The sequence below is a fragment of the Apostichopus japonicus genome, chromosome 13, assembly GCF_037975245.1.
Source record: "Apostichopus japonicus isolate 1M-3 chromosome 13, ASM3797524v1, whole genome shotgun sequence".
NCBI classification, from domain to species: domain Eukaryota; kingdom Metazoa; phylum Echinodermata; class Holothuroidea; order Aspidochirotida; family Stichopodidae; genus Apostichopus; species Apostichopus japonicus.
The window spans coordinates 4,584,110-4,610,708 of record NC_092573.1 but is presented as its reverse complement, the minus strand read 5'-3'; the positions used below and the strand labels follow the sequence as shown (position 1 = coordinate 4,610,708).

At 37.1% G+C, this 26,599-nt stretch overlaps 2 protein-coding genes across 3 annotated transcripts; one reads left to right on the top strand and one right to left on the bottom strand.

Annotated features, from left to right (window-relative positions):
- Positions 1-1,910: 1,910 nt before the first annotated feature.
- Positions 1,911-6,580, bottom strand: LOC139978828 (large ribosomal subunit protein mL65-like). Its single transcript, XM_071989344.1, has 4 exons — positions 5,873-6,580; positions 4,766-4,874; positions 4,015-4,176; positions 1,911-2,900 (listed from the first exon to the last, which is right to left on the bottom strand). The coding sequence occupies exons 1-4, from the start codon at positions 6,578-6,580 to the stop codon at positions 2,641-2,643; spliced, it is 1,239 nt and encodes a 412-aa protein (XP_071845445.1). The 3' UTR covers positions 1,911-2,640.
- Positions 6,500-26,341, top strand: LOC139978826 (N-acetylgalactosamine kinase-like). Of its 2 annotated transcripts, none has more exons than XM_071989341.1 (10): positions 6,500-6,616; positions 7,088-7,248; positions 8,882-8,970; positions 9,395-9,518; positions 10,259-10,496; positions 12,349-12,447; positions 13,545-13,697; positions 18,108-18,318; positions 20,256-20,445; positions 24,537-26,341. In XM_071989341.1, the coding sequence occupies exons 2-10, from the start codon at positions 7,169-7,171 to the stop codon at positions 24,754-24,756; spliced, it is 1,404 nt and encodes a 467-aa protein (XP_071845442.1). In that variant the 5' UTR covers positions 6,500-6,616; positions 7,088-7,168; the 3' UTR covers positions 24,757-26,341. The 2 variants fall into 2 exon arrangements, with proteins under 2 accessions (XP_071845442.1, XP_071845441.1); XM_071989340.1 differs by lacking the exon at positions 6,500-6,616 and adding an exon at positions 6,808-6,847.
- The last annotated feature ends 258 nt before the right edge of the window (positions 26,342-26,599 follow it).

Sequence of the window (26,599 nt, the reverse complement as noted above, 5' to 3'; positions counted from 1 at the left end):
GAGCCATGCAGAAGGCATTCAAATAAATGTGAATGCGTTATGCAAATTTGGCATCGCCCAGGTAGTGTTTAATTGTTTGTGTGAGGATGCAGATTATTAATAAAACATCGAAGCCACCAATAGAAAGGTCGAACGTTCATTTCGGACCCTCCATTAAGGACTCTTGGCAAACCGCATTATATGGGGAGGATGAAGAAATTCTTCTCACCCCCCCTCCCCCAATCTCCCCCTCCCCCAATCTTCCTCCTCCTGCAACCGACACGCATTCAAAATACTTTGCTTGCGTTGTGCACGTTCCCAAAGTGATATAACTATTTTAAGTTTGTAAGGAAATTAAAACAATTGCACACGTTCGTCGTATCTGACAGTTACGGATTATTGGATGCACAATGCACTCATAAAGGAATAAAGGTCAGTGTCTTGTATCCCAGCAACGAAACAAACTATCTGAAACTATTGGCATTTTAATTTAATTTTTGTAATCTTCTGTACACAACGTCAATTTTAAATTTGAATTATATACTGCAAACTTTGTTTGCATCCCAATGGTTATCTATTACCTGTAAGTGTTTATTTATTGGTACCATTCACCTTCAGCTTCCATATGCTTCTGTTGTCCATCGTAAAGCAAACACTTCAGTAAATGGAAAGAACGAAAGTACTTAATTTTAAGGTCTATAAAACCATGCATACTTTAGCCACGCAGGAGTGCTGGAATGTTTTACGTTCACTAATAAAGTCAAACAATAAGTTAGTTTTTGCGGTCGATTATGGACGAAATGATGTCACGCACTTCATTTATGACCCCATTATGCCCACTTGCGACTCTTTTTACAATGCCATATGGAAATACAGTAACTCATCCCGTATTCTTTCTCTAGGTCAGGGTTCTAAATTAATCATTTTTATGAGCCAGAGAAAACATTGGTTAGAGCAGATGACACAATAAAAAGGAATCAAATATCAGCAACTTTAAATTCATCAAAATGTTAAGAGAGTATGTGGTTTACCTTAAGTTGCATAAACTTTCGACCAACGTTACTAAACAGTCATCTTTCAGCAAACGGAATATCTTTTTAACGCATTTGTTCCTAGTAACTACTGTTTTTTTTTTTTTTTTTTTTTTGCAGAATGATTTCATTTAAGGGGTATAAGGTACGAAATAAGTATTTTTCCTTTTCCTTCAGGTACATAACTGTGGTGTTGCCATGTTTCGCTTTGTTAGGCTACCGGTGCATCGAATTAACATAATCACTGTTGCAATTTAAGACTGTGTCACACGGACTTTATACCACTGTTAAGGGTTTGAAATAGTGATCGAACTGGACTTAAATCACAAAACAATATAGCCTTTATAATCATATGAAAGGATGACATTCCTGTTCAAAGTATTTCAATGTTTTACCAGTTGCCCTATGATTATTTAGCCTTGAACGATCGTAATTGATTTATTGCTAAATACATATATATATATATATATATTCGACTCACGTCAAGATTTGTCACTCCGACTCCCCTAGTCCAAAAACTGGCCTCACAATATTTGATATTTTCCGAAAGAGTTAAAGATTGGCTTTGTTTTTCTGGACCTTCTTCTTTCTGACAACAAATTTGGAAGAATATTAGATATTTCTTTTATCTTAAAATGCCTAGAAAAGTCTCGCTTGTATTTTCTTATTATTATTGCTGTAAACTTGATTTCGTGTGTGAGGTGTTTATTTAGCCGATAAAGTTGAATGAGAACAGTAACTTTAGTCCCGATTCTTGTACGTAAATAAGGCTAGTTATCTTTGTCATGAAACCCTGTAACCCAATGCTAGGTGTTGACCTTTGTCATTAAGACCAGGAGACCACTGACGTGCAGTTATATGATGAAGAAACATTGTACACAAAATACAATAACAGTGTTGTTTCCTTTTATTTATTGTTGTAAATGTATTGAGACTTTTATTCCAATGGGAATTGTCAACAATAGAAAGAAATTTGTTCCAAATTCCCTTCCTTCCTCAGGTGTTGAACATCGGATGTGCATGTCCACTACATGATATACAAAAGACTGTGGCTTCTAACTTACACCCCTTAGAAGAGAACTTGATCACCAATAACCTGTATCTTGTCATCATCAGTTTCCTGAACTAACCCTCTAGGCTTTATCAAGTGAAAATGGGGTGTGAACATCTACCACATGATATACAAACAAACTCTGGGGATTCTGTCTGGCACAACAACAAGAAAACATCCATCAGCAACAACTAATGGGTGGAAAGTATAAGTTAGTTGAACTTTCTATGCCGTACTACTGTCCTTATGTTGTATTCCTGAAGACAATGGTTGCAACTCACATTCTAGCTCAAAATGTCTCTTTCTTGCAGATCAAACTTCTTATTCTGATTTACGTTGATGATTTAACTTTGCTTTCAATAAGCCCACTTCTAGCACATATTTTGGTCTCACACAATTAATATTCAACTGGAACTAGAACGTTATTTACTAAATCTTGTCGAAAAGCAGGTCTTTCGAGGATGTCAATATGCAAACCACAGTTCCGGCATTTCACATCTTCTCATGAAATTTGCTGTCACTACAAATTATAAATCCATTACAACTCGATGAAACTGTATGCTATGTTGACAGAATCTTTCAGTGTCTTTCGGGAGAATTGATTAAGAAAGCGACCAACAATTTCAATGCTTCAACATTAAAGTCTCTGACTTTTCCATCTTTGACATCTGTGAACATGGGGAGGGAGGTCTTCTGGAAGCAGACATTATTCCATGGGCTGCCATTCTCCGATAAATCTAGAGTGTTTGCCTGGTAGCAGTAAAAAGAAAATCTGTTTCCATCCGTGTATATGACCTGTGCTGTCATTGGACGAGGAATATCCTGAAACCAGCAGTAACCTGCAGAGAATAATAATAATTTATTTGAATCTTGACTTAAAATTGTTGGATAATTTGATTAAATGTATGTGTGCATGACGATTTGAGGAATCAGTTTGTATACAATAAACGCTCACACACGTACAAATGTTCATGAAATGGATACTTGAATATATTTAAGGAGTAAAGGTATATTTTAAAGGGATAAATGTTTCAAAAATGATAAGACTGTCCAGAACAAATATCCATCCATTGATAATTGTAGAATACTGCATATGTAGCATGCTGCAAGGGGACTTTTAATATTTATGGAGAGTCTTTTGCCCACTATGACAATAATGCACACTTTCTCTACTGTTATGAAAAACAGTGTACATACCATTACAACCAATACTACAAAATGGTAAATGGAAACAGTAATATTCAGGAAAGATGCACAGAGAACAGTCTTGTGCTGGACTCAGTACTGTCATGGCTTTAACTTCAAGAGAAGCAGTGATTCAAAGCTAGTATTTGAGTGGGAGTGAGAGACCTGCAGTAGTGAAGTCTGCGACAGACTTTCCCATCATAGTGCTTGGTATAAGTATTGCGTAAAATAAATAGCTTGGAAAAGAACCTAAAGTTCTGTTATGGATCGGAATGGTCAAGCTATCTTCTCCCGCAAGCATTTGAGTAATGTCTGGAACAAGAAACATAAACAGTGACAGGACAAGCTGATGCTTAGGTTTTCCTTAGCTCGATCTCCACCAATGGGTCAAAATTTGGGCAAAACAAGTTCATCGTCATGATTGTGTAGTTATTTAGTATACAATAGTACCAAATGAATACTCAGACTGTCGTAATAGAATGCATAATGCAGCATTCAACAGGAAACCACAGATAGAAACTATTGTCTAACCCCTGTGTGGCATCACAGACTAATGAAAAAAATAACATTCTCAATAAAAAAAAAGGGGGGAATTAACATGCATACTAAGGGTTATCACAGAGTAAATATTCTAAACCTGCAGAAGGTATATGAATTTATCCTTGAGTATTAAATCCAGCTAGGTGCAGAACAAAATGGAGTATCTCTCACCAACAAAGTGTTTTTTCCCCTTTTCTTTCCAACAGTAGCTCTTTTTCGAATACTCACCCTGATACATTGCCAAAGCATTGATCCAGGCATATCCTGCCATAAGCCCAAAGTTGTCCTGGATTTCTTGATAGATATTATGCCGCTCTGCCCTGTCCAGATCAAAATTAACACCGTAGATCTGAGTATGTGGAAACAGATGGCCGGGCTGATACTTGAATCCTGATAGAAATTATGAAAAGAAGAGTATTTAAATAAAAATAAAAACAAGTCAGTAAAGACTACAGAAGAGATATGATCTGCAAGAAAGAAGATTAGCTGGACTCCTTCTAAATGTTAATTTTTTCCAAAGTAACAGCAGTATTTTGCATTCAATCTATTAATGAGTTTTCAATGTGCTAATGTCCAGGGCTCAAAACCACTCCCTGGAAAGTTGAATATATACAGCAACCTGTCAACAAGGGTGTTGAAAAGATGGGTAAAGATGTTAGTACCTGTTATAATTTAGCAATTAGAAATAGCTCCTGACTAACTGCAAATTGCTGCAGAGTGGCACAAAATTGCAAATTGGCAAATGGAGTTTGGTTCTGTTCTTAGTTTCAAGTAACCTCTGTATTCACAGTGGCTGCACTCATGAAGAATGGGGTGGGTGCCTTCACCTCCTGGGTGGCCTCATACTATCTAAAGATAACAATGTGGCCCCTTGGGAATTTTTTTTTTTTATCATTCCTGCATAATGAGGTCTTTACTATACTTCAAATACTGTACTTTATCTACCAAAAAAATAACAAATTTACAGAAAACCACAGACCTGGAAAGCATACAGGATTGATGTGATTCTGGAAAATTCCAATTTCCTTTGGATTATAGGGCCATCCTTCTACATCTCCATTGCATACTTCATCGGTTGTTTGTGCAAACTGTAATGAAAGAAGGAAACATCAATGAAAGATTGACAAACAAAGTTTTGAATCACAAAACGAGAACTTGACTAATCGTTGCCAGATAAGAGAAGATGACCCAAAATAATTGAATCGTTGTGTAGAGCTACCACCAAAGGTTTGATATTTTGTTTAACATAAGATATTGTAATTACTTAGGTTCTTTGTGTAGTAATAATGCTAACATCTTATGCTTTACTACTGTAATCTGATCACTGACACTACCTAATCTAATCTGGAAAGGACACTAAAATTTAACAACAGTCCAAAGCTCTCTCAGTGCTCGATGTAATCGTTTTGACCCAGTACATTACAGTGATACCTATGCTCAAGACATAAATAGCCACTAAAATTAGCCTGGTTTATCAAGACTCATTTCCAAACAAAGTTACTAACTTGCACTGCACTAACCAAGTTCAAGCCTCAATACTCAAAGTTTTCTTATTTTCATTTTTGCCTTTTGCGGGAGAGGGGCTTTCTTTTGCACTTCTAGTGTGCCTACAATATGTTTATGGATGAAACTTGTAATTTTCTGCCAAATTATGTGCAGTGCCCTTTTTTTCAGAAAGATGATGAATTATACGCATGCAGTGCCATCATTTTCATATGGGGTCTTTGCAGCACATTTGACCATTCCCAGAAATGCCTCTGGTACCATCAGTGGTCACCTTATTTGTCCGGAAAACAGTTTAGCATTTCTGGACATCATATGGACAGTCATTCATGATAATCTGGCATTAATAATTGCGATGATCTAGCATCCCTGCCTATAATAAGCTTAGCTTACACAGTAACTTATGTGTGCTGAGTGTAAGTCAGGATGAAAGCCAGTGGGACCTTGACTTTAGTCAGTAGATGCTTAATATTTCAAACACTTGCATTTTTTAGCATGCAGCTAAAATTGTGCAATTCTAGGTGTATAAGTTCAATAGTTTCCTGGCTTATGAGAATAGTAAATCAAACAATTCTTTTCCTACCAATCCTAGTGGTTCCTTAGCACGTACGGAGCAGACTGGCTCTCCATTGAATTGCATTCGCCTTTCACCTCTCTCCCAAAAGGACTTTATTTGACATCTTCCATCAACAACAGCATCAGTTAGATGAGGAAATCTGTTTCCAAGATGAGAAATCAGCAGATTAAGAATATTCTGTGCTAAACTCTGGGATCTTTCTTTGTGTTCTATAATTCGGTGTTGCTTCTTTCTTCTGATTGAAAAAGATTCAACCATCAACAACTCAATAACTCTTTCTGTCAAGACCTCTACTTCAGTTTTAACCTGGCCTGATTCTGCTAGTGTTTGGATGTTTTCCGGTAATTCATCAACCACAGCTGTTTTCGTGACGTCCCGGAAGAAATGTCCATAGCCTGACTGAAGGGAGAAAGGTTTAATAACTTCTTGCCACCTTTGCCGTTTGTTCAGCAAGTAAATCATCTCCACTGGTGTGTCGCTGCTTCTTACGTTGTCGATCCAAAGAGCACGTCTTGCCTGTTTCGCTGCTTTTGATCCTGAGGTCATCGACGGTTTTACAGGTGGGTATTGAGGTTCATTTCCTTCAGTAATTCGTGGAACACGAGGCAGAATAACCTCCACATTTCTCAAGCTCGGTGGATATCCTGGTCGCGCATTAAGCAGAGGAAATGTGGAGAGATGTCTAACACACCGTCTGCTGATGGAGGCGGCCATTTTGATTTGAACGTTATAGCGAAGGCTAAGCTTAAGGTAGGCCGAACCATTTACAAATATTTGTAACAAGAGGTTTATCGTTTATAAAGTAACATATTTTTCAAATTAAATGTATAAAATTATGATTAAACTAAATAGTTCATATATATATTCTTTATTATCACATTTATTAATAAATACTAGGTGTCACTCTGTCACTATTTTGCTTTTGGCAATAAATTCAGATCAGCTGTTTTGTCACCTGATGTTGGCGAGGGTCCGCAACGGGTAACCGGTTTAGCTTTTTATTTTCCACATTTAGCACCATCCTTGAGAATCTGTCAGACAAAAATATTCGAAAATATGTTTGTGAATTTATTTAAGATGTTCTATAGTAATATAACCCATATTTTAGTATTTGAAAGATCAGTAAATATAGCAATGCAAAGGCTAAAATGCAATAATTTACTAGTTATGTGAATCCTACCTTTGTGGCCACCCTCATAAAATTGTGTTTGTTACAAACAGAACCGAACACTCGGCTGGATGCAGGTGAAAAAAAGACGTGGCAATAAGCACAAGCTGAAATTATAATTTCTCAAGAAAACAATGTCGTCAAAAATGGATCAGGATCAAGATAAGCCAGCTGTTTATAGTCTAGCGGAAGTCACAGCTAGTCAAGTAGACAGGTTAGTCTGACGTTAGACTCTAACTTAGGAGCCTAGGCTAAGGTAGGCTAGGCCTTCTTCCTGTACCTTTAACAACCCTCAATAGTCTTAAAATTGTTTCTGGAAACCGAGTTTGGGCCCAGGCTGGTCCAGTGGTAGGATGATAGCCTCAGCCCAAGCTATATCCCCAGGCTAAGAATATGGAGGTTGCCATGAGCTAACATCGCAAACTTCTTTACACAGTTACAGGTTATGTAGCCTTCACTTAGGCATAACAGACAAAAGATTGAGCTGAGTTCTAATGGTTTGCTTGTATACTGACTGCTCTATCATTGTAATGTACTGGAGTAACCCATATTTCCATCTCAATTAGCCTTATGGTGAGTCCAGTAGGGTATTTGCTTTGCACAGGATGGTTTTTATGAAGACATGATATATAGTAGCATGGTGGGCTCATAATTGACGCACATAAGGATTTGATGAACGATATAGATCTAGGATAACCCAAATACAATCACCTGTGTGCGATTTCCAGAAGTGAAGTACCTTAGTAATATAATGACCCCAAAATGTTTATTCTTCAGTTCCCACAAAACTAACAGTTGAGAAGAATCTGACCTGAAGTTGTCTGCCATGTTAAGTATGTTAATACCCCATAAATGACACATTTGTCCAGAATGTTACGTTAATATCATGTAACAATTTACAAAGCAATACTGTATGTATGCTTGCCTAGACAGAGATGCCAACCAGTACGATTTTATTGTATTTAGTACGATAAAAAAAGTGAAATACGATAATACGACTCGTCTCTTGAAAATACGACTTTTCATCTTTCCAAAAAAAAAAACGTTTTTTTTTTTTTTTAATATTATTATTATTTTTTTATTATTTTTTTTTTATTATTATTTTTTTAAATAGTTGATCAATAATCTTGCTACATGCTGCAATTCATATTTGATTATTTGAAATATCTGACTCTTTTTTACTTTTAGTTGGTTTATAATGTCAGTTAACAGGAATGTGGCTCATATTTCCATGAGTATAATGCAAGTCTATACAGTAATTTTTTTCTCACTTCTACTTCTGGCTTGAACCAAATTCTCATTGGCCCAAAATATGCAAGCAATTAAGCTGTATCATTATTCTCATTATGCATTTAAACACCCTTTTTGCATCATAAGAATTATTACAGATGCTTTACAATTTTCACATTAGATGTTATTGAAAAAGCAAACATTTTACTTGCCCGTTCTTACCAGTAAAACATTTTTCTGACATTTTACTGGCCTGGGGCCAACGGGCCAGTGGTAGTGTTGAGTTTTTGTGAAAATCTGATTTTTCTCTCAAAAATCGATATTCAGTCTGTTTTTTTGTGTCAAGAGGTTGGCATCTCTGCCTAGATGTAGCAGACGGATCGTTCTTACGGAGTAGTGGTGTCATCTCGAGGTAATCTGGGTTATATTTAGAGAGTAACATTTCCAAAAGTGAAAAATACTTGCCACATTGTGGGAGTGTAAAAAGCTTTAAACTGAACCAAAATTTCATCATCACATACCAAACAATGTTGTTGGAATTGGCTCCGAAGGGGAAAAAAGTCTAGTGTTTATCCAACTTGAAAAAACTACATCTATGCTTTGCATCTTTCTTACAGATATAGAAATATCACCTCGAGACATAAGGAGAGGTATGGCAAGTTTCCTGATTTTTTGGCCAGAGCTCCAGGAAGAGTGAACATAATAGGTAGGTTGTTCAATTTTAGAAGGCAGTGACCTTGAAATTTTACCTGACGTGGATATTTTCTATTTCATTAAACAATTAAAATGTACAGCATAAAACATCTGTAGTTTTATGCAGAACTTGCCAATCCTTTGAATATTATTGGATTCCAGTAAAATCTGGTCTGGATGATGAAAGTTCAGATATTTCAATTTGTACTGTACATATCAAGTTGCTGAAATTTGTTTTTGTAGTTATTTGAGTCATGAAGATGTTGACAGGTAATGGAACAGACAGCTTAACTCTTGACACTTTGCCTTTTATAATACTTAGCAGCACAATACAAAAGACCGTGGAGGGAGGGGCTTGGAAATTAATTACTGATTAAATCAAGTTATTACTAAATCATATTAAATTTTGAGTTACATTTTTTTCATCTACTCAACAGGGGAGCACATAGATTACAGCGGCTATTCTGTGCTTCCGATGGCTATTCAGCAGGACATTGTTATGGCAGTGAGCACTAACAACTCTGGAGAAATAAACCTTACCAATACATCATCAAAATACAGGTAGGGCTATATATATTATGCCTCATAGGATGCACCCCTACCTCAAATATTTTGTGCCCCTCCTTAAATTGTCGTTGCCCCAACTCAGAATGCCTGGGCTACAGTCTTGCACTCACTGCAAATGCCTGGTTTCATAGGGAGTGTATTTGTTATATTTAACTTTAGGTTAACCAGTTTAAGAATTTAATTTCAGAATGAAAACCAAAACCCTACAGGGAGTAGACTTATTTGGTCAGTGTCCAATATTTCATGCTTGTTAATTCCCACAAAGGAAATAAATTTGTTTTTGTCCCAATACTAAAATATTCTTTAATCTTGACAATCGCTACAAAACCTCTTGAGATTGGAGCATCTTTGGAAAATTGATACTGATTTTTTTTCCAAGTTAATAATATGCAAATGGAAGTGGACAAAGTGGAAATTTACTTTTGATAACAAATCCATTCAAATTATATACAGTTAAATATGTAAAAATTGCTGTTATTAAGACTATAATCAATGAAAAGCCTAGTTCTGGCGGTAGTTACACAGAGCCTTTAGAATTGTTCTGCTATTTGAACATAGCACCAAAATGCAAGAGCTGTATTATAACTACATTGTACCAAAGTTACATCAACTAACATAGACTGGTTTGCCATCAAATTGGCTTAATGGTAATAAATACAGTCTAGTTAACAGTCATTTTGTCAATTACATTATAATTTTTTTTTTCTATTCTTATTTCTTTTGTACTTTTGTAGTGACTTCACCACATCAATTAAAGACTTTAAAATCAATTCCACAAAGCCTTCATGGTACAACTACTTTCTCTGCGGTGTGAAAGGCATACTTGAATTCTCTAAGCTTTCCGATCCAGTAGGTTTGGATGTCACTGTTGATGGCACTGTTCCTCCAAGTGCTGGTTTATCAAGCTCTAGTGCCATGGTCTGTTGTGCAGCTTTGTCTCTTATGCATGCCAACAAACTCGCTATTTCAAAGGTCAGTACTACTGTTAAGTTTTCAATGTTTTGCTTTGGTATGTGTAGTTGTATTAAGTGTTTTGAAGTAGACTATGGTGACCTTTGCTGTAGATGTAATTGTAAACAAAGTTTGCCTTTTACTACTTCAGCATGTCGTATTTTATTCTCTGTGTGCCTCAGGAAAGGTATGGTTGTAGACAGGACATGTAACCTAATATGCCCCTCACTATTTGCCTGGGAGTAGGATGAATCAGGTTAAATTCTGATCGGACTGATGATTGAATATGAAAACAGCACCTGGGCAGAAGGAGGGAGACTGACGTATCTCACTGCCAACTATTCATTTCACTGCACATCAGAGCAGGAAATTGTGCACTATGATTGGTTAATACTGTAGCTGCTTAGTGGGAAAAATGATTGATACATCATTACTTGTGTGGCATTGCCACAAGGAAAGCTTAAAGGTCTATATTGGGTTTATCTGGGATTTTTAGCATTCCATTGTCACTTACATTCATTTACATATCAGCAACTAGCGATTGATGAAAGAGAGATTATTGTGATAGAATTGTTACCGAACACTAATTAACGAGTAATTAAGATTTTCGTAAAAATTGACAAATTTGGCCCAAACAATAATGCATGTACACCATACCTTTCTTATTCATAATTTAAAATCAGCCAATCAAATCATCTCTATCATGTGACGTCAGACAATAGCAAACTGCCTGTTTCACTAATTTTGCATGTACCGTGATGTACTAGGCCCATACTACTGGATGTAACAGAGCCATGCGTTTTAGCAACTTCATAGGTGTATTATTAGCAGCCTGTACATACTGTTACTGTATTACTAACAAGTAACATAAATTGGTGTATTAGAAGTTTTTGAAACGAATTAATCATGGCAAATGCAAGGCGTATAAATACAATAAATAATAGAAAAGACTTACGCTATGGTCCAAAGGCATTCGGCCTTCGATATATAATCAACAGTATGTTTCTGACAATTTTCTCTAACCCTTCTCAACATTTCAATGCATTGTGTTCTACCAATGGACCAATCAGTGTGCATGTGGGTATTTTCTGTCACTCTGATAAAAATGATTGACAGCATGTTATCGTCATTGCCGACTTTGAGCTAAGATTTGTTGGTAAACTAATGATAATTTTAGTCATATTTTCATGGTTGATATGGTAAATTTTGTACAGTTAAATTTCATTTTACATTTAAAAGGGGTTTAATTTTAGTGGGAAAGCCGATAAGTGTTGCTAAATAAACAGATTTTCAACGCAACATGCAAGCTCATTTGATAACGTTCAAATAGGACTATAATGCACTATACCGTGTACATATATCGTTCGTACACTGGTACATTATACGGGACGGTCAGTAATCCAGACATGTCACATGTATTGTGCAGTATTGAGGCAACCTGGCATGACCTGTATGCATATGTCATAGAGAAATATAATGCCTATAAACATAGCTTATCATTGGATAATTAGCCATTTTGCTGACAAATGTGTTCATCCTTTTTGCTCAATTTTGTAAGATTCAAGACGTTTTTTGCGCAATATGTTTGGAGTAGCGTACATGTTTGGTACATGTTTAAAGATCACAATTAATGGTATGCAGGCGTCAAATTCGGTTGATATTTAAACACAATATGCTCCTTTAAACTGCTTCCAATTTTCTTTCTTTTGTTCTTCTTCTTTATTTTTTTGGGTTGGAACAAATGGCCTGAACATTCATTAAATTGAGTTAGTTTAAGCACAAGTTTGCCATAGGATTTGTTAAGATTAACTTTGCTTTTAGGAGATAAGCTGTTACACTTGAGATTTTGTTTTCTTGGTTTTCTCTATCACAGATGGAGTTGGCAGATATTTGCATGAGGTGTGAATGGTACATCGGTACACAAGGAGGTGGCATGGATCAAGCTATCTGTTTCCTGGCAAAAGAAGGATATGTAAATACATTTGTCTCTTTTGGGGAAGGAAGAGAGGGGGCACGGGGGAGGGTGGAATTTTATGTTTTTTGATGTTTTGTTTCATTGGTTCTCTGTTATGTATTTCTACATACAGAGAACTGTGGCAGCTAATCAAATATTCCAAATGTATCACATGTCAATAATAAATCTAATAGTAAAGTCAAGCTTTTGAAGAACTGTCACAGTCCATCTTACTCTGGTCCTCTATATTTGAGCACGGGAAAGGCGTGGCCATTCAATCTACTAAAACTTGCACTAACTAAGGACAATATTTGGTGTTTTCAGCTAAGAACAGACTGTTAGTGAGACCCTACACGTATTCTAGTATATCCTGTACTCATTCTTGTGGATTTATAACCGCACCTGTACTTGAGGCATTTCCAATACTTTTTATAGGAACTAGCATAAAAATAACATCTTAGTATTTAAAAGATACGGTTTAGTTCTACTCAAACTCCTTATCATGCTCTTGTACTCTTACTACAACACTGACCTACAGTCTGGAATATTTTACTCTTTAAGATACATTAAGTCTTATACTGAGTGTAACAGGAATATCCCTTTAAAATCTTTCTTTTTCAACCTTCACTTGCATTTGCAATTAAATTTTTGGTTCAGAGGCAGGAGTTTCATGTGACTTTAGATATCAAAGAAGTTAGTATTTGAAACTTTATGTTTGACTCATTCCTAAACACCAAGGGAGTCATTCCATTGAAATAGTTATATAGCCTCAGTAAACCTTAAGTGATCGATAACTTGAGGTCTATTTTAGTTACCATGTTTATAGCTATCTAACAGTGTCCATCCCTAACTTAAATCATCCACTTAAGACGCATGTGGAAAAGGAGAGATAACTACACCTACATCACAAGCCAACTGTCATAAAGGCAAAAAAGGACAGAAATAGCTGCAAAAAATGTGATTATGGTCCTCACCACACCTCACCATTGCCTTTGTAATTGGGAGACCTGTGCTTCCTGTGTCCAAGTACATTATTTTTCTTTTTTCGTCTAAATTTCCCAATGTCCAACATCCACACTCTTATAATATTTATTCTTTATCTTTCATCACTGCAGGCCAAACTTGTGGATTTCCGACCACTTCGTGCCACGGATGTCAAATTGCCAACGGGGTTTGTCTTTGTCATTGCTAATACGTGCGTGGAGATGAACAAAGCTGCAACAGCTCATTTTAATGTCCGAGTGGTTGAATGTAGACTAGCAACTCAGGTGAGCAGAACAGGATAACTAGTTTGTGCAATCCAAATTCCTCCCCTTGCCCCCTCCCACCCCCCTCCTGCTGGAAACTATCATCAAACAAGGCATAGGTTTGCTCTTAATTGGTAAGTTTATGTTGGTAACTGGTGCAAGTACTGTGGTTACATTTGTAATCTATTCATGGATACACCAGGACTTGACCTTACTCTGAACAACAAATTTCTCATTGACGACAAAAATAATCAATCAAGGATGATTTCAGGCGTAAATTAAACTTGAAAACCAAACAGACAGCAAATACTTTTAGTGCAGAGCAATTCTACTGTTAGTATGAGAGGAGCATCTCTTTCAACTTCTGTAGTACAAAACAAGAATTTCTCATATAATGTGCTTGGAATTCATGAGGGTAGTAAAACATTTTCCAGCAAAGTTAAAAAAAGTTATTATATCGATGGTTTTGGTCTCCATGATAATCGTAACGTTTCCATTCATGATGGCGTGTGTGTGTCTGTGCTTGTGCGTTTGTGATGCCCAGCTTGTAAACACGATATCTCAAGTAGGGAAGGTCGGACCAATTTCATATTCAGAGTGTAGTAGTACAAAAAGCCTATTGTTTTTGAGGTCAGAGGTCATTTGGGGTCACCAGGGGTCAAATTGTGAAAAACTTGTACACATATCTCAAATTGGAAGCTTGGGCAGATCTCATACTTGGTATGAAGGTGTATAACATTGAGTAAAAGAAGTCTATTGATTTTGGTGGAGGTCAATGGTCATTTGGGGACAACAGGTTAAATCAAACATGGTATTGCAAGAAGGGAACCTTGAACAGATCTCATATTTGGTTTGTAGATGAACCATATCAAATTTAAGTAGGCTATATTGCTTTTGGTGGAGGTCAGAGGTCATTTGAATCAACAAATGCCAAACATTAACTTCACTCCCCTCTTCCCTGTCTCTTTATACTAACACACCTTCCTAAACATAATATCGCAAGGGACGCTTTGACAGATCACATATTTGGTATGTTTTTGTACCACATTGAGTACAAGAAGCCTAATATTGCGGGCGGAGGTCAATGGTCGTTTGTGTTCACCTGGGAACAAATTGTGAAAACCATGCTTTTACAAGTTTTACACAATATTTGATATATATAGTTAGTATGTTGATGTTAGCGTTGTGTGGTTGTGCAAATTTCACACAACCGGCACTCTTGCAACATGAACCCCGGTGTCCTAACTACTACCGTGATTTACCTCAACATCTCATCTATGGTTCAAAGCACTTAATTACAAGGCTGTCAATGTCATTCATTCAATGGAATAGCCTAGGCCAACTACATACTTCTACACGCACGGTTATAAAAAAAGACATCCAAAATAACACGCTATATTAGGGCCTTTAAATATTTAACATACACTTTCAAAAAGAAAAGCACAAACCTTGGAAAAAAGCACCCCACCATCCTTCATTCACACTCTACAAACGATATTGCATTAACACGTTCGCATGTGGATAAAACCGTTGATAAAATCCGTAAACAAACAGAAATTGGGGATTCCCCACTATTCCACAATTTTGGAATTGGGCAACCCTTCAAGTCAAAATTTCACAATGAAAATTTTTCAACTATCAACAAGTCACAATGTGTTTTGAACTTCAGACGAGATGCATGTAACATAGGGGCTATGTAAATACGGGATTAGAAACTATATACATGAGAATAGTAACAAATTATTTATATCGTTATCGGCTGTTGTATTCTCCAGAAAATTGTGAATTTTATTGTTTGTCACATCACACTGCTTTTCACTGTATTACTAAGATCAAGTATGTTGTACACCCTCACTAAACATCATGTCAGATTCATGAAGAAAACTGCTCATGTTACGTCATCGAAACCACAATGCAATTTTGAATTCTGGTTTAAAGCATCAACAATTAGGCCTGAACAGAAAGGTTCACACCATCATTACCTTTGACATAGAACAACATTTCAGACAGTAATTTTATGGTGAATATGTTAAAAGTGTATATTACAATAGAACTTTGTTGAATAATGATTCTGCATAAAATCATTCTTGTAGTGCGAGCTTAACTTTCTCTCAAGTATGTCCGTCTTCTCATTTGCAGTAAGAGCTCATGTTATTATTTTATTTCAAATGTTAAGCAATTTAACACAAATTTTTCATTAAATTATGGGATAGGGAACTTCTTCTTTTTTGTTGAAAACCACCCATTAACTACATCTGAGGCTCATTCAATAAAGTGGTTGCACTATTTAGTATATCACATAGACCATCAGGTCACTCATTCCAATTCAATATAAAATGCAATAGGTAAATATAAAGGTGTTTATGGCATGTTTACAATGCATTACACACACATGGTTTCAATGTATAAGGGTGCTCTGGTTGTTCTATGACAAAACAACAGATTAACAATGACTGATCTGACGAGCCAACATCACAATAAATTAGTATTCAAATCGAGCATTCCAGACATTAAGCATTTAGCACACTTTGATTTGATTTTGATTTTATAGTGAATATCTGGAAAATTATATTAGCTGTAGAAACATTTACTAGTAATCATCTTTTTTCTCATTTTATCGAACTATGACATATCAACATTAAAATTTCCGCATGAAGTTATACTTAATGTATGAAAATGCCAAGAATGCCCATTGGATTACACTCTTTATAGACCAAACTCTACATAGGGGAGAGTACCTAATACTCAGAATGCCCATTACATTACACTGTATAACCCTATATAGGTGAGTGTACCTAATACTCAGAATGCCCATTACATTACACTGTATAACCCTATATAGGTGAGTGTACCTAATACTCAGAATGCCCATTACATTACACTGTATAACTCTACATAGGTGAGAGTACCTAATACTCAGAATGCCCATTACATTACACTGTATAACTCTATATAGGTGAGAGTACCTAATACTCAGAATGCCCATTACATTACACTGTATAACTCTATATAGGTGAGTGTACCTAATACTCAGAATGCCCATTACATTACACTGTTTAACTCTATATAGGTGAGTGTACCTAATACTCAGAATGCCCATTACATTACACTGTATAACTCTACATATGTGAGTTTACCTAATACTCAGAATGCCCATTACATTACACTGTATAACCCTACATAGATGAGTGTACCTAATACTCAGAATGCCCATTACACTTCACTGTATAACTCTATATAGGTGAGTGTACCTAATACTCAGAATGCCCATTACATTACACTGTATAACTCTATATAGGTGAGTGTACCTAATACTCAGAATGCCCATTACATTACACTGTATAACTCTACATATGTGAGTTTACCTAATACTCAGAATGCCCATTACATTACACTGTATAACTCTACATAGATGAGTGTACCTAATACTCAGAATGCCCATTACAATACACTGTATAACTCTACATAGGTGAGAGTACCTAATACTCAGAATGCCCATTACATTACACTGTATAACTCTATATAGGTGAGTGTACCTAATACTCAGAATGCCCATTACATTACACTGTATAACTCTATATAGGTGAGTGTACCTAATACTCAGAATGCCCATTACATTACACTGTATTTACTCTACATAGGTGAGAGTACCTAATACTCAGAATGCCCATTACATTACACTGTATAACTCTACATATGTGAGAGTACCTAATACTCAGAATGTCCATTACATTACACTGTATAACTCTACATAGGTGAGTGTACCTAATACTCAGAATGCCCATTACAATACACTGTATAACTCTACATAGATGAGTGTAACTAATATTCAGAATGCCCATTACATTACACTGTATAACTCTACATAGGTGAGTGTACCTAAATACTCAGAGGGACTAACTATTCTGAGCTAGTCGTTATCTTTATCTAATTGCTCCTGATAACGGTCATTCTAGTAACAAACAATTTAATCCTTTTAATTACTATGTAAATACTTGCTTGCTCTTTATAGAGATACTGCATCGTCCAAGTTCGTAATCAATGTCTTTTGTCAGGGCCAGATCAAGTGATACTAACCGTAATTGTACAGTCCATACTGTGCACTATCAAAAGTAACAGGGAATTTCATTGTAGGTGAGATATTTGCTTGACTTTATGTCTGACATTATGTCACCAAAGACATACAAGCATATCTAAGTGGAATATTTAATGCATCAGTGCAGATTTAGTCAATCTTGTAACACTAAATATATGACAGAATTTCCCTGTTTGTTGTTGCCGTTCTGTTTGAAATTGTTGTATATTCAGTCGCAGTTGTGAATCAGCCTTGTTATCTTGCTATTTATACCTATCAAAATATTATCTTTTGTAGGTTTATCTCTATTTCAGAGAATACGTAAATGTAAACGACACATATTCTGTTACCCTCAGATTATAGCCAAAGCCAAAGGTCTAAACTGGAGGGAGATAAGAAGCTTTGGAGAATTACACAAGAAACTTGGATTGTCACTTCAAGAGATGCTTGCAGTGGTGGAGGAAATTTTACACCAACATCCATACGAGAAGAAAGAAGTCTGCCAGATATTAGGTGTGACAGATGAAGAACTTAATAAGGAAAGCCTCAGTGCAAATACTCTTGATGGTGAGTATCTGAAAACAGTTTCATAGAAGGTGAAGCATAACCTATTCTCTAGACTGTAGAATGAGCTACAATTACAAACTTCAGCTGAAAGTCATACCTACAAGTTGCCTTTAAAATTGGCTTTTCTCTTTTCCAGTGCGTTTATAACTTCCCAGTTGGTTTCCCATTATTTATAATTATGATTAACTAAGAAACCAAACTTTGTAGGTTGTATCAAAATGAAACCGTGGTTACACACACTATGCAAGGTTTTGTGGCGTCTGACTGCCATCACCAGTAAAGCAATGACGATACAGGGGTCCCATGTGGCATCTGACTGCCATCACCAGTTAAGGGATGACGATACAAGGATCCACTTGTGGCGTCTGACTGCCATCACCAGTAAAGGAATGGCGATACAGGGGATACCCATTGTGGCGTCTGACTGCCATCACCAGTAAAGCAATGAAGATACAGGGGTCCCATGTGGCATCTGACTGCCATCACCAGTTAAGGGATAACGATACAAGGATCCCCTTGTGGCGTCTGACTGCCATCACCAGTAAAGGAATGGCGATACAGGGGATACCCATTGTGGCGTCTGACTGCCATCACCAGTAAAGGAATGGCGATACAATGGTCCCCCTTGTGGCGTCTGACTGCAATCACCAGTTAAGGGATGACAATACAAGGATCCCCTTGTGGCATCTGACTGCCATCACCAGTAAAGGAATGGCGATACAGGGGATACCCCTTGTGGCGTCTGACTGCCATCACCAGTAAAGGAATGGCGATACAATGGTCCCCCTTGTGGGGTCTGACTGCCATCACCAGTAAAGGAATGGCGATACAGGGGATACCCATTGTGGCGTCTGACTGCCATCACCAGTAAAGGAATGGCGATACAAGGGTCCCCCTTGTGGCGTCTGACTGCCATCACCAGTAAAGGAATGGCGATACAATGGTCCCCCTTGTGGCGTCTGACTGCCATCACCAGTAAAGGAATGGCGATACAGGGGATACCCCTTGTGGCGTCTGACTGCCATCACCAGTAAAGGAATTGCGATACAAGGGTCCCCCTTGTGGCATCTGACTGCCATCACCAGAAAAGGAATGGCGATACAGGGGGCCCCTTGTGGCATCTGACTGCCACACCAGTAAAGGGATGACGATACAAGGATCCCCTTGTGGCGTCTGACTGCCATCACCAGTAAAGGAATGGCGATACAGGGGTCCCCTTGTGGCGTCTGACTGCCATCACCAGTAAAGGGATGACGATACAGGGATCCCCTTGTGGTGTCTGACTGCCATCACCAGAAAAGGAAACGTGATACAAGGGTCCCCCTTGTGGCGTCTGACTGCAATCACCAGTAAAGGAATGGCGATACAGGGATGCCCTTGTGGCGTCTGACTGCCATCACCAGTAAAGTAATTGCGATACAAGGGTCCCCCTTGTGGCATCTGACTGCCATCACCAGTAAAGGAATGGCTATACAGGGGATACCCCTTGTGGCATCTGGCTGCCACACCAGTAAAGGGATGATGATACAAGGATCCCCTTGTGGCGTCTGACTGCCATCACCAGTAAAGGAATGGCGATACAGGGGTCCCCTTGTGGCGTCTGACTGCCATCACCAGTAAAGGCAAGGCGATACAGGGATCCCTTTTGGCATCTGACTGCCATCAAAAGTTAATGAATGGCGATACAGGGATCCCCTTGTGGCGTCTGACTGCCATCACAAGTAAAGGATTAACGATACAGGGATCCCCTGGAGCAGGATAGCTCAGTTAACTTGGTAGAGTGCAGGGCTGGTTACCCTGAGGTCAAGAACTAAAATCCCATTTTAGCTTTAAATGTCTTTGCTCTTTACTAATTTGTTTTTAAATTTAGTGCAACATGCCCCCTCTATACAATATAGACATTTGAAGTTTTGTGATCTTTTGTGTTTTCCTTGCAGTGGAACAGTTCAAACTGTACAACAGATCAAAGCACGTCTTCAGTGAAGCAGAAAGAGTTGAGTCTCTTCGCCATGGCAACATAACTGAAGGTAGCACCCTAGGTCGTATCCTATTTGATGGTCATCACAGCGGCAGTGTCCTCTATGAGTGCAGCTGCAAGGAACTCGACGAACTTGTGGAGATATGCAGGTAATATGTTAAAGTAAAACAGGGTTGGCTGATTCAAATCCTGGTCAAAAGTTGCCTCCTTTCGTACCAAAAGTGAGCTTGGAGCAAACAGGTGTGACGTCATTGTTGCACACTGATAAATAATGTTTTGTTTTCCTTTAAAATTTATTTCTAATTTTATACTCCACAATTGGATGCATCAATAATGTGAATGTACCATAGGTATTGGTATTTTATACTTCACTTCTCCTTTACACAAAGTAGTAGCCCTATCCAATCCAAGGTCAAAGCAATACACCGAAAAATATAGAAAAAACAAAACATTATTTGTCAGTGTGCAGCTATGACATCACACCTGTTTCCTTCAAGTTCAGTTTTGGTAGAATATCAGATAACTTCAACTGTCAATATCTCAAAAACGGTATATAGGAATTGAATTCAAATTTAACCAGAATGCTTAGATCATGATCCTTTTTAACATATCAAAAAGAAATTTTGACCTGGACCATTCTTTTAAGGGTCTTTCTCCATGTTCATGGCTTGAAATAATAACACAAGCTGAGCAGCTTCATGAGTTCGAAGGTGGTTTCTCAGCTTAGAGTGGACCAGCCCATAAGGTGGTTCAATTTTCTGCGGAATAGCCTGTACCTTTATGTACACTGTATGAGATACATCCAGGTTGCAGGTGTGCACATGTGTATCAGCGAGGTCAACAGTGGCGTAGGAAGTTACTTTTGAGTGGGGGGGCTGAAGACTGATGGCCGGCCTGGGGGAGGGGTCTAAGGGGAGGGGGTGTCCCCCTCCCCTTTGGATTTTTTTGCATTTCCAGGTGGCCTCAGATGCAATTTGGTGCAATATAGCACACTTCAACACCCACTCCATATTGTAAACTTAATTTTGTATTTTCACCTGGCCTTAGATGCAATTTGGTGCTCCAAATGAGATTTTTTTTCTCATTTGGAAATGAAAAAGGGGTTTTTTGACTTGCGAAGTGGGGGGCGGAATGATACTTCCGCCCCTCCACATTTTTCACTGGGGGGCTGGCGCCCCCCCAGCCCCCCCGGTTCCTACGCCCTTGGAGGTCAATATCTTATATGTATGGAGAGCAAGATTGAATTAAAAGAAAACAGAAAGTTAAACAGACATCCTATTGTTATGTAAATAGTTGATTCTATTTTGTAACAAGATAGTGAAAATAGTATTCAACAAGAATAATGTACTTGTGGGATGGCTACATATAATTAAACAGTGTAATAAAAATATGGAAAATCATAAGATATTTTCTTTCTCCAAATTGCATATAACGCATCCTGTATGCACATACCATTCATGGTAGTAATTTAGATCCTCATAACTGCCTCAAAATTTAAGTTACCTTGAAATTTGCATTCATCAAAGACATGTGTATTAAAAAATTAAACAAATCTGATTTAAATTTAAAAAATCTGATTTAAATTTTAAAACTTCTGATTTTTTATATTGTTTTTAAAAAAATCAAAGAAATTACCAACCCTGAAGTAAAACCTGAAATCAAGTTTTACCTTTGTAGCTTGATTTACATTCATGTAGGTATAAGAGAATTAGGACTTGCATGAAACAAGAGAAAAGATCAGATTAATAAAATTACAATCCTAACTTTTCTGCTTTCTGCACTATAAGAATATTGACATAAGGCCTGGGAGGAGCAATGTTGCAGTTAGCTGGTGTGTTCAGGTGCACATAATCTAGTAACCCTCTGTGCATCATTGGCTAAATTCCCTTTGTGTATCTTGGGCTAAATTCCCATAGTCAGTACCCTTCTAAACCTTTGTGCTTCCCTAGCTGAATTCCCTTTGTGAACGGTCTTCTGAAACCATTGTGCATCATCAGCTAAATTCCCTCAGTATGTCTTCTCATAGAGGTAAAACAGATGGTCTTCTTAAACTTCGTTCTTCGTGGCTGACTTTTCTCTCAGTGAATATTCCATTACACTTTCATAATTTACCTCAGTGAATGGAGAAGTCCAGTAAACCTTTGTGCATTACTGGCTAAATCCCTTCAGAGAGCAGTGGACTATAAAATAAAGCATTGGTGTGTTGTTGGCTTAACTGTTAGCTATCCTATGGCCTGCCCAATGATACAAGAACATGTACTGGTCCTTCTTGTTTGAAGACAGCAATCTTTGACCCAATGCAAGTTGAGCAAACAGAGTGAGGGTGGAGACAGTATCCTGTTGCAATTTAGAAAGTAAAGTTCCACTTCCTCTGTCGCAGTCAATTACCACTACAGCTAGTACAAGTTACCGCCTCTTACAGGAGAAATCCCAGGGGAAACCCTGAATAGAATATAAGCAGATTGATTTAACCCTCTCCTGCTAATACAACAAAAAGTATAAACAAATCCTTCCCAAGGTTCTTTGCGAATGTTGACATGTTTTTTCGTAGCTCACCACACTCAATATGAATTGTTACATTCCAGATGATTACAAAAGATAACACTTTAGACAATATTTGTAGGAACCAATCATTTAAAGATATTTAATTTAGTTAGTACCTACAACAATTGATCACAAAGTAAATAGATACACCTCCAAAGTTTCAACAAACATTGTAGTTAGTTTGAACATAGTTGTACTATCTGTTTACCTAGTTGAATGTTATCTTTACTCGTTCCCAAACTATCCAAGATAGCGCTCATGTTTGATCTTCATCATTCATCTGTAGACATTTTTGAAACACACATTTATTCCAGAAACTAACATGATGCATAGAAATGTACCTTAAATGCAGGCCTGATGAGAGGGGGGCATGGGGGCTACAGTCACAGGGCATGGGGGTACCGTCACGGGGCATGGGGGTTACAGTCACAGGGCATGGGGGCTACTGTCACAGGGTATGGGGGTTACAGTCACAGGGCATGGGGGCTACAGTCACAGGGCATGGGGGCTACAGTCACAGGCATGGGGGCTACAGTCATGGGGCATGGGGGCTACAGTCATGGGGCATGGGGCTACAGTCACATGGCATGGGGACTACATTCACAGGGCATGGGGGCTACAGTCACACGGTATGGGGGCTACAGTCACGGGGCATGGGGTCAATTTGGGGGCCCAGAAAACAATGGAGTGGGATGGAAAATTTGGGATAAAAGAAGAGAGAGAAGGGTGCCCAGCAACATAATTGTTTTCCAGGGCCTGATCTTGCTCACAATGCCTGTGCCTACTTGAGAAACTGAAGAAATGATCGAGAGAAATTAAAGTCAGTTTCTGTCTCTTATGTCAAATTAGGCATTTTGTCATAGAGGGTGTTTGGACAAGTTAACTTCAGCAATACTCATTTAACCTGTGTGGAATGTAGTTTAAGTAAATATACAAATGAAAGAAGTAAATCAACATGACTATAGCTATCTCACTGATAAGCTCATCATCAAAGAGATATATGGCACTTGAACTAAGATTATGAATAAATGCTCTGTTTACAAGAGAGGTTATCTTAGAAACAATAACATAAACATGTCAGCTTTTGATGTTTAGGTGTCTTTCTTTCCAGAGACTAAATGATTTGACAGTTTCCAGTACTCTGTTGAAAGTTGACAGTAATAAATGAGGTAGAGCGAATGTTATCTCATTGATTAGTTCATCATCAAAGGATTTCTCCTACTGAACTATCATAGATGACAGATGCAGGATCTCTCTACAAGATATGTCGCTTGTATTGAAATGTCAACAGTATGCTTTGATGTTTTGTTGTCTCTTCATTATCAAGACAAAGTGGTTTGACAATTTCCACTGCACTTTTTAGATTGTATTTTCAGAATCTCTGTGTAAACACGACTGTCTTTCAGTCACAACTATTACAGTATTTGATGTCAGGCTGTTAGTGCATTGACACTTTCAAGTTAATCTTGCAGTTCATTTCAAGACATTCCAAGAAGCATGACAGCAGTTTATTTCAACACTTTCCATAGTTTTAAGCATAGTCAAACATTGCACAATTGTGGATACGTTTGGCAATTCTAAACTGACAGCAAAATTGTTCTCAGATATCATCTTGGTATTTTTAAACCTTATTTTGACCGCTACTCTCTACTCAGCATAATAACCTCATCTTATATTCTGTCTGACTCTCATCCAGAAATGCTGGTGCCATCGGGTCCAGATTAACCGGTGCTGGATGGGGAGGTTGTACCATATCCATCGTCCCCGAGACACTGGCCGATTCTTTTCTCGCAGAGGTTAGGTCCAAATACTTTGAGGTGGACCCTAAAAGACTTGAAAGAGTTGATCAGAACTTATTTGTTACACAACCAGGAAATGGAGCCCATTTGGTAGAGGATAATTTTGCAGAGTTCTGAGAAAGTTTTCAAAATATTGAAAAAAACACTTAAAAATTCTTTTTTCTTTTCTGTTTTTGTTTAAGCCAAAGGTTGAATATAGCTTTGAATTCGTACAACTGCATACTGTAAATATACTAATACTTTAAATTTACACTGCCTTCAGCCTTCATAAACTTAAAAAATATTATCGGGTTTATTCGTTTTCCTTTCCTTTTTTTCCTCTTTTCAAGCTAGTCTTAAAACTTAGCTATTATTTTGTAAATTTTTTTCCTTTTTATTCACACACACTCACTCTTGCCTCAGTATGTACATGAAATCTCAAAATGCATTATTGCTAATTTTACCCAGATTTTAAAGCTCATTTTGTACACAATTGCCTAATTCATTGCCTGCCGTGTCATAAATGCTTACTTTCTTGATTTTGCAAAACTATTCAAATACAGTTAAAAATGCGGATTTGAAGTTCAAGGCAATTAAAATACATTTTAAGTTGTTGAGAGAATGTCTAGAAGATTGAAATGTTCTGAAATGGGGAATCCTGCAAAATAATATATATATATATATATAATAAATATAAATATATATAAATATATATATAAATGAAAATCGTAATGAGTTGGAAAATCTAGAACAGTGAAAAAACTTCCAGCCTCCTCCGGGATTCGGACCCGGGCCTCTTGCTTTGTACGAGGACACCCTAACCAACTAGGCCATGGACGCTGATATATATATATATATATATATATATATATATATATATATATATATATATATATATAGAATGTAAGGAGGGGATGGCTAATTATTAACTAAAATTAATTTGATTTCAGTACAGTAAGAGTTTATTCAAATAACAAACAAGAGACAAGAATTTCCTTATGTATCATTAACTTTATATTCCTCATAATGTATGAACTACCACTGAAAAAGTACTTACATATACATTTTTTGTAATTTTGCAAAAACTATTGCGTGTTTAATTAAAATAGAATATTTATTTACTTATTAGGCTGTCACAGAAAAAGCATTAGGCAAGACAAAGAACAGTGTATGTTGAAATAAAACTGTTGAATAGAATTGAGTTTTCAAAAATTATTTTCTCCTGTGGAAGTATTATTGCGAATATAATTTACCAAAATGTGTCTTATCAATATCATATATGAAGCATTCCAATTCTTTATTTATAAAAATTTTTATTGCAGCAACTACTTCATTGGTTAAATAAAATATATGTCTTTCCAACTTTGCATGTATCGAACAAGCAAGACAGCTTCAAATTTATTTTCTTGCAGTAAACACTAAAGTATTTCAGTTCTGTGATGTAATATTGTTAATGGGTTTTTTGCTGTTATTATTATTGTTACCTGGTTTATGGCCAAAATATCAGGGTATGTGTCACTCGTTTGAAAGATATATTCATCTGTATTTTATTTAGTTGAGTTTCCTCCCAAATATTCCCATCGTTTGTATACCCCTTTCCATTTCATAAAAAATAACCTATCATTTTGCTAAACTATTTTTCACTCTATATGTATACCTACAGTATGTGGTCATAGTTTGTTGTATATAAACTGAGATATACTTGGTATTATGTTCATCAAGAGCTTTTGTTTTAATTGTTTGTTTGTTTGTTTGTTTTGTTTTTCTCTCTTTTATTGATTTCTATTTTCATACTCAAATATCTGTGTTGTTCAAAGCACATCATTATTCCCTACGATTATGCCAGGAAAAACTAACATGGTCACTGATTGGCATACTTAACTTCCTGCCAACTCAAGATCCCATAAATTCAAGAGAGATGGGGGTGGGTTATAATCTTACTGACGGGGTGGTTAGATGTTATGTTGTCCAAGGGAGGGGT